The 9,546-nt window shown below is 35.2% G+C and overlaps 1 protein-coding gene across 3 annotated transcripts in view; it reads left to right on the forward strand.

The window, feature by feature from the left end:
- The window catches only part of LOC116017808 (CDK-activating kinase assembly factor MAT1), an 11,712-nt gene continuing 2,166 nt past the window's right edge, over window positions 1–9,546 (forward strand). Inside the window, exons 1-6 of one of the 3 annotated variants that reach the window (XM_031258446.1) lie at window positions 1–239; window positions 2,051–2,103; window positions 2,412–2,606; window positions 3,068–3,141; window positions 3,219–3,322; window positions 3,407–3,463. In XM_031258446.1, coding sequence (XP_031114306.1) covers window positions 2,539–2,606; window positions 3,068–3,141; window positions 3,219–3,322; window positions 3,407–3,463 — 303 coding nt within the window. In that variant the 5' untranslated portion in view covers window positions 1–239; window positions 2,051–2,103; window positions 2,412–2,538. Of the gene's footprint in view, window positions 240–2,050; window positions 2,104–2,411; window positions 2,607–3,067; window positions 3,142–3,218; window positions 3,323–3,406; window positions 3,464–4,770; window positions 4,922–4,998; window positions 5,103–5,186; window positions 5,244–9,546 lie in introns of those variants that run through there. The other 2 variants (XM_031258447.1, XM_031258449.1) reach the window with 2 other exon arrangements.

The raw sequence follows: 9,546 nt of genomic DNA on the forward strand, positions 1-9,546 counted from the left end.
CCCTATTCTTAAGTCTCAGTCTCTGTCTCTCACTCACGATCAATCCAGCAGTCTCTGTCACTCCTCCAAGTTGCCAAACTCAGCCAAAGTGACGATCGACGACGAAGACAAGCCCCAAGGCCGACGACGAAGCTAGCAGCCGCCTCCCGCCCTTCCCTGCGAATCTGCGACGATTCCTACAGACGACGACGAAGCTAGAAGCCGACGACGCTGCCTCGCTCCCTCCACTGCGAATCTGGGTATGTCTTCTTCGTTGAGTTAATTGACTGATTCTACATTGTGAAGGCTTGAAATCTGAGTACGGACTGAGTGGCTGACGAGGCCTTGACACGGCCGTGTCAAGGCATAGTGTTCTATCGTTGATAACAAATTGATGCATTCAGTTGATTATTCTGCCTCTTTGTAAAATTTCTATTTGCGTATAAATTGCTGGACGTATTAAAAGTACGAATTTTAAGATTTAAGCGTAATAATGGGAGCTGGAAAAGAGATACTACTGTTAGGCACTCATATTACATAAAAGGAGAATTAATTTTTGAAGGGGGAAATTGTCTCCAGTTCCGTTCAATTCTTTTTGTATAATCATTAAAGTCCATTCCAGTTTTTTTGGAGTCTCAAGTCATTGTTTTTTGGGGTTACCTAATAGTCTTATACTCTTTTGTTTGAATATTGGTGATGGTTTCATTTACTTGCTGATAAAACTCTTTTTTTTTGGAAAGCTTAGTTTCAGTTATTTAAGGTGCAATGCTAGGCTTGATTCAAGAAATGATCTTGTAATAATACGTCAGTATTTGTGTAATATTGTATCATATTGTGGCTATAATTATGCATAATTAGTGTCCAAAATTGGGAACTAAACATCATTAGTGCAGAGAGAACTTATTCAGATGGAGAGGTTGAAAGGATGTAATTTTGTGAAGCTTTTGTGCATTATATTTTGTATTGCCTCACTGATGATTGTGCAGTATAATAGTATTGCCTCACTGGAAATTCCAAAGTGACTGTATAGGAATTGGCATTTTTTTTAGGATTGTAAGTATGGATGAACTCCTACTGTTTATGTTTTATATACTAGGAAGGCAGGAACTATTAACAATACTGGATTGGATTACCTTATGTGAAGAAGTTTTTGTTTTTGAATTGGACCTTTTGCAATATGTGTGCTCATTCTATTATGTTTGAATGATTGAATCATTTGACCCAGTAAGTGAGAGTTGCCTCAACTTTGCTACTAAAATTTAGCTATGAAACTTAGTACTACCAACTTTATGGTTGCTATGATCTAATGCATGCAAGTACTACCAACTTTATGGTTGCTACGAAAGAGAGTTCTTCAACATGATAAATGATCTAATGTATTTTGATTGTGATATCTAATATTGCGCATATTTTTGCAAACTGGACAGATCTTTCTTTGATTTGAAGTTTTGAACTGCCTATCTTGGAAGAAGAATCTTGAAATGTACAAGGACCACTATTGTTGTAGTTGATGTGAACTTTTTTTGAGTACTTTGAACTTTGAATATTTGAATTTTGGAGTTTGTTTGTTTTCTGTAATTAGTTTTTATGGTTTGAACATTTTAAATTTTATATTTTACTTTGGAGTTTGGACTTTAAATTTTTTCAAGTTTTGTTATTTATGTATGGATACAACAATTTATATTATTAATTGAAGCATGAAGTTAAATAGGTCAAACTCGAGCTCGAACTCGAACTTGAAAGTTCGAGCTGTTTGACTCGAACTTCGAGCCAATTGAGTTGATCTCCAACTTGAGCTCGACCTCGAGCCACCATATATTTATCGAGCTCAAGCTCGGCTTTGCTCGTTTGCAGGCCTAGTTGAATATAATTTGCCCCCAACTTACATTTTCCTCTCTCTACGGCTCTACCGTCAGTACTGTGTTTCTCCGAACTAAATATTTTCTTCTCCATCATGTATTCTTGGCCATGGATTTTTATACCCTTCAGCCACAATCTATAGCTGTTAAACCAACTCAGAAACTATAGATCAGTAGTAAAACACTTTATTCTTTGTTCTACATTTCAACAGTGTGCTGTGGTTTGGATGCTATCAGCTTAGGATTTCTGAGCTTCAAGTTAAAGGTAAGTTTAATTTTTGTAAAATTTCTTCTATTCCTAAAAATCTGCTTTGGTTGGGATTTCTTGTGTTCCAGAATAAACAAAATAAAAGTTTCAGCCTTTAATAATAATGCATTCGAAATAATGAACTTTACTGTACATATAATGAACTATGGATTCATGTGCAGCTTTGCAATCAAGGCAGTTCATGCGTGGTTTTTTTTTCAGATTTACTTTGATTATATTTGTTTCTCATTTTGGGAAGTGTTTTTTGGGTGGGGAATTGCCACTTTCTATTTTTGACAGGCTTCTTGGTTTTTATATATGTATAGATTAGGAATTGCCAGGTCTTATAAACTCGAAAACTACAATGAACTGCAAGCCAGAAGGGAAATTCAGATAAAGAAGAAGAAGAGAAGTGGATTAACGGGTTGGCTGCGCGTCTGTAGAAATTGAGTAATGGTGGTGGCATCGGGAGGCCATTCCTTCGCCAAGGAAATGGCCATACGGAAGCGCATTGCCAATATGTATGCTTCATTCTCTTTCCTAAAACCCTAACCCTTTCTTGGCACTCATATACACATACTCTATCTATAAATTAAAGTGATGCATGCATGTACCTGATGCCCCTGTTCTTATAGTTGAAAGATTTGAGCTTGATCGGAGGACTGTATATTCTGAATACCGTATTGTTGTGATGTCATTTTTATGGCTGAAGAATAGTAATTAAATCTAATTTCTGTTTGTTAAAATTCCTCAATTAATTTGTCCCTGAAAAAATCAGGCTTAACTTTTTTTTTTTTTTTTTTTTTTTTTAAATTTTTTTTAGCTTGCTGGCATGGCCTTGGTTAAATTACGATTATTCAAAATAACACAACTTAGATTGCTAATGAACCCTCCTCCTCCCACTATAACCCCTTCTTCGAATAGGTATATTAAGTGCTCACTGCTATTTATGATTGCACTATATGCTTATTATACTATGCAGATATAACAAAAGAGAAGATGATTTTCCATCATTACGGGAATACAATGATTATTTGGAGGAAGTAGAGAATATGAGTAAGTTTATGTACTCTAGTCACTAGAGTTCAAAGTCTTAGTGTGTAATGATATTAATCATATTATCTTGTGTGCAGTATGTGATTTGGTTGAAGGAATAGATGTTCCTGCTATTGAGGCAAGGATTGCTGAATACCAAAAAGAAAATGCAGAACAAATCATGATTGCTCAAGCTCGTAAGGTACATACACTACCTGCTATTTAAGTGTATGTATGTTGTGGTGTCCCTTCTGGTACTCATGCAGATTTTCCCGTCGTAAAATAGGCTGAGGAGTTAGCAGCAGCCTTAAGTAAGGGACCTGCACGAAATGATGGTGATACGGTGAGTTCATCTAGCACATAATTTGAAATATTTTCTTTATTTATTTTGTCTTTTTGTTAATGCATTCTCAACATTTTGCTGTTTGTTTCATTATATGCCATGCCTATATAGCGGTTGAATATTAGAATAACTGGAGTACTGGACAGTATATGGCCAATACACTAAACGATCTTTAGCTTTCTTAGCCTCTTTTTATATGGCTCGCTTTGTGATCTCTGAGTAGTTTAAGTAGTGCTATGCTGTTTTTTCCCTCCCAAATTTAGTACTTGGTGCTAATTGATAAATTTTGACTGCCCATGAAGAACCCATACACATTTATATTTCAATTAGCACTAGATGCAAAAGTATACTAATTTTGTTCCATAAGGCTATATTTAAGCATGGAACTCCTCATAAAAATTCAATTACCTAAACATTTGATGCACAAGAAAAATCTTCAACATAAAAGGGCAAATGAATATGCAAAAACATAAATACATAATAACTAATCAATTAAATAACTACTCTAAACCACTCTTTCCCATTGATTTAGGATTAGGTGTGAGTACCTGAAATGGTGGCATGATTTTAGTTGTAAAATCAAAAGTAATATTTTCTACATTGATCCTGATAGCTTAAATTAGAGTGGAGGGTAGGGGAACTTCTTTAAATTTTTCAAAATTGCCCCACTAGTTATTTTTCAAGATTTTGATCTTGAGGTGGGTTGTTTAGTTAATTTTAGGACCATACCCACTCAATATAGCATCTTTGGGGGGGTTTCTGGGGAACTTAATTCACCCCTGACCCCATTAAAATGAACATAGCTTAACCTAGTTGTTAGTTTTGATAACATAGTGCACCAACTTTGGTAGTCATTCAACCCATGATACATGTCCCAACCAATGGTATCTTAACGGAACAATCAAAGGTAGTGTGCCATCTTCAAGCTAGGGTATCAATGTCTAATACAGATCCTATTCAAACTTTGATTGTTTTTGGTTGACCCATTCTTCAAAACAAACATCTCAATTCTGAAAGCTCTCTTCTGCTCCTTTTAGGATATGCTTGCTTTCATTAAAAGGAGAGGCATTGGTCTCATAGAAATTGACCTTGGATGGTAACTCATTATGCCATCTCTCATCAATTTCATTAGCTCCAAGTTGAAGTTGTATTTAGTGTATTATCCAATGTAATTGGTGGCATTTTCNTTTTTTTTTTTTTTTTTTTTTTTTTAAATTTTATTTAGCTTGCTGGCATGGCCTTGGTTAAATTACGATTATTCAAAATAACACAACTTAGATTGCTAATGAACCCTCCTCCTCCCACTATAACCCCTTCTTCGAATAGGTATATTAAGTGCTCACTGCTATTTATGATTGCACTATATGCTTATTATACTATGCAGATATAACAAAAGAGAAGATGATTTTCCATCATTACGGGAATACAATGATTATTTGGAGGAAGTAGAGAATATGAGTAAGTTTATGTACTCTAGTCACTAGAGTTCAAAGTCTTAGTGTGTAATGATATTAATCATATTATCTTGTGTGCAGTATGTGATTTGGTTGAAGGAATAGATGTTCCTGCTATTGAGGCAAGGATTGCTGAATACCAAAAAGAAAATGCAGAACAAATCATGATTGCTCAAGCTCGTAAGGTACATACACTACCTGCTATTTAAGTGTATGTATGTTGTGGTGTCCCTTCTGGTACTCATGCAGATTTTCCCGTCGTAAAATAGGCTGAGGAGTTAGCAGCAGCCTTAAGTAAGGGACCTGCACGAAATGATGGTGATACGGTGAGTTCATCTAGCACATAATTTGAAATATTTTCTTTATTTATTTTGTCTTTTTGTTAATGCATTCTCAACATTTTGCTGTTTGTTTCATTATATGCCATGCCTATATAGCGGTTGAATATTAGAATAACTGGAGTACTGGACAGTATATGGCCAATACACTAAACGATCTTTAGCTTTCTTAGCCTCTTTTTATATGGCTCGCTTTGTGATCTCTGAGTAGTTTAAGTAGTGCTATGCTGTTTTTTCCCTCCCAAATTTAGTACTTGGTGCTAATTGATAAATTTTGACTGCCCATGAAGAACCCATACACATTTATATTTCAATTAGCACTAGATGCAAAAGTATACTAATTTTGTTCCATAAGGCTATATTTAAGCATGGAACTCCTCATAAAAATTCAATTACCTAAACATTTGATGCACAAGAAAAATCTTCAACATAAAAGGGCAAATGAATATGCAAAAACATAAATACATAATAACTAATCAATTAAATAACTACTCTAAACCACTCTTTCCCATTGATTTAGGATTAGGTGTGAGTACCTGAAATGGTGGCATGATTTTAGTTGTAAAATCAAAAGTAATATTTTCTACATTGATCCTGATAGCTTAAATTAGAGTGGAGGGTAGGGGAACTTCTTTAAATTTTTCAAAATTGCCCCACTAGTTATTTTTCAAGATTTTGATCTTGAGGTGGGTTGTTTAGTTAATTTTAGGACCATACCCACTCAATATAGCATCTTTGGGGGGGTTTCTGGGGAACTTAATTCACCCCTGACCCCATTAAAATGAACATAGCTTAACCTAGTTGTTAGTTTTGATAACATAGTGCACCAACTTTGGTAGTCATTCAACCCATGATACATGTCCCAACCAATGGTATCTTAACGGAACAATCAAAGGTAGTGTGCCATCTTCAAGCTAGGGTATCAATGTCTAATACAGATCCTATTCAAACTTTGATTGTTTTTGGTTGACCCATTCTTCAAAACAAACATCTCAATTCTGAAAGCTCTCTTCTGCTCCTTTTAGGATATGCTTGCTTTCATTAAAAGGAGAGGCATTGGTCTCATAGAAATTGACCTTGGATGGTAACTCATTATGCCATCTCTCATCAATTTCATTAGCTCCAAGTTGAAGTTGTATTTAGTGTATTATCCAATGTAATTGGTGGCATTTTCCATTTACTGCAACTCTGCAAGTTTAAGATTTATCTAGTGTTGTAATTAAACATGGTTTAATAGCTGATTTAGGGTAGATTTATGTACAAACTGGTAAAACCTTTCAACTTAATCTCTAAGCTTATTTGATAAAAATTTGGCCAAAGACTTAAAGTTGGTAGCTCACTATCCAGTACAGCTGGTACAGGAATAATAGTAATAAGGGAACAGGGTCAAATAGACCCTTCAACTATGGATGAAAAAACAATTAGGCCCTCGAACTTCAAAGCATTCCAATTAAACACTTGAACTTAGTAAAATTGTGCAATTAAGCTCTTTTTACCATTCTTTGCCAATCACCTTCCAATTAGAAGCCACATCATACTTATATTTGATTATCTGGCATCTTCTGTACACAACTGCCATAAGAGCATCCATACTAGTGTTCTTTTGGAGGTTTTTGGTACAGTATAAAAACAAGCAATGGTTTTTATCTGATGTGGTAGCCAATTTTTTGGAAAATTTTATCACTGCAAAGTCATGGTTTTTGTCAGAACAATTATAAAAAAAACACAGGATTTTTTGGAAAATTTTATCACTGCAAAGTCATGGTTTTTGTCAGAACAATTAAAAAAAAAACACAGGCAATTGCATCTCACTGCCCACCAAGCGGGCGCGTGTGATTCACGCGACCGCCTAGGCAATTGAGAGTGGCGGCGGCCAGCTGGCAGCCACTCTCAATTAAAGCATTCCTTCTTCTTCTTCTTTTTAATTTGTTTGTTTTTAATTTAGTTTTGTTGTTAAATTCTTTTTAATTTATATAATGTAAATGTAGTATATAATTTTTATATCATATTATTTGAATTAAATTTTATAATTATAAATAATATAATTTTGACATATTTAATTTAAATATAAATAGTAATAATTAAAATTAAAATTAATTTTTTTTAAATGATAATAAATAATGAAATAATTGTATGTAAATGAGTGGGTCCACAAAAAACTTTGAAAAGACTTAAAACCAATGGGGAGAATGGTTTTTTGGATTGAGTGAGATAGTGGATGATGAGGTGGATGCTGGGACCCACAAAAAACTCGGAAAAAACTCTAACTGATATAGATGCTCTAATAGAAATGTTCAGTTAGCAGTCATTATACCGTGGACCATGGTCCACAATGCATTGTGGACCATGGGTCATGGCTGATACTGCAGTTGTGTCGAATGGATACTGCAGTTGTGTTGAAAGGGAACTGCAATTGCGCGGAACAGAGGATGTTTCATCCGTCTGAAGCTGCAGTTGTGTTGAACTGATACTGCAGTTATGTTGAACGGATACTGCAGTTATGTTGAACGGATACTGCAGTTCTGTTGAACGGATACTACAGTTGTGTTGAACGGATGAACGGCCTCTGTTCCGCGCAACTGCAGTTTCCTTTCAACACAACTGCAGTATCTTTTCAACACAACTGAAGTATCCGTTCAACACATCTGCAGTATTAGCTATGACCATGGTCCACAATATAATTTGCGTTCAGTTAGCCATAATGGATGTCAGTATGCCACATCATACTTATGATGCAATTACCCCTTTTTAATAAAATAAAAAAAAAATTACATCCTCCATAGCATGCCAAGATTATTTAAAATTACATCCTCCATAGCATGGAAGAGGCGATGGCTCGTTGCCTTCTTCCATAGCATGCCAAGATTATTTAAAAAAAAAAAAAGAAAAAGAAAAGGCTAGGCTCCATGGCAGCCAAGAATTTCCAAAAAAAAAAAGATGGAGATTATTATTATTATTATTATTTTGGACACTGTAATGACATTTCAGTAACAAAAAAAAGACATGTAAGCAAAAACTTGTTGCATCATCATTTTTTTTTACTGGTAACCTGTTGGTTACCCATAAAAGGGCTTGATTGCATGATTTTATTGAGTTTGAGTATTTAATTGGAGTTTTTTAAAGTTGGGCCTGATGGCTGTTTCATAAATAGTTAGAGGGCCTATTTGTGACCCTTTTCCCTAATAATAATTGAGTACTCTTACGCATTTAACCATAGTTATGTGATGTTCCTTGTATACTACATGAGAACTGCAGCAGCTTTACTAAAGGTAACTTAGATACCAAAAGGTATGAAACACTGGTATTTGCCAACTATATACATGCTTACAAAGTTGTACCACGAAGTAAAAGAATATAACATTTTGCATTTCTCTGCCCTCAGTAAGAATTCTTGGTATACATATACTCACTTAACCGGGCTTAGAATCCCCTTGAGCCCTTGAGGAGGTTGTTTGCGATGTCTTGTTTACAAACATTATGAGCACAGATAAGTTCTTACGAACATATGTGGCATGGATATAAATTATAAATAGACAATACAGGCTTTTATTACCCTAGGAACAAAGGTGATGACTATGCGGCTAACAATTTTGCCTTAAAATTCCTTAAATAGTTTTGGGATATGGGACAACATTGCCCTGCTATCCCTTCTCCAATTGCATATCCAATTAGTACATTGATGCTTGATGGGGATTAATCAAGGAGAGGCACTCTTTTTCCTCCAGTGAGTTGAGTAAATGCCTCTCCTCTCACACCGATCCCATTGTCATTCTTATTTGTAGCTCAAGTAGGTAGGTCAATAGGTCAATGACAGTGTACATTCACCTTAACCAACACAATTACTCAAACTGTCTTTGCTGCATTGCAATTAGTATGTCTGCTCTGTTGTGCACCTTCTTGTATTCTTGATTTACACAAGACAATTGTTCATGTCTTTGCTACATGATAGAGTTAATTTCATCTGCTCCACCTTGCTCCTTCTTCGCAGCTTAAATGTACTTATTTATAGATAATATAATATATTCATTTGCAGTAAATTTTTTACCTATATTAGATACATTTAAGATCAATATGGGAACTAAGAATTAGTTTATTTATAAGTAATATGATAAGCTCTCAAACTACATTGACTTACTGAAATAATCACCTAAGGGGTCATTTGGCTATGGTGGACTCACTATCCCCAAGTTGTAAAGTTGCATCTCTTGGAAGATTTAATCTCACATGATAGGGGAAGATTTTGTCAATTTGCCCCCAACTCCCCCCCCCCCCCCCCCCCCCCCCCCCCCCC

This window comes from Ipomoea triloba, chromosome 4, assembly GCF_003576645.1.
Source record: "Ipomoea triloba cultivar NCNSP0323 chromosome 4, ASM357664v1".
Classification (NCBI taxonomy): domain Eukaryota; kingdom Viridiplantae; phylum Streptophyta; class Magnoliopsida; order Solanales; family Convolvulaceae; genus Ipomoea; species Ipomoea triloba.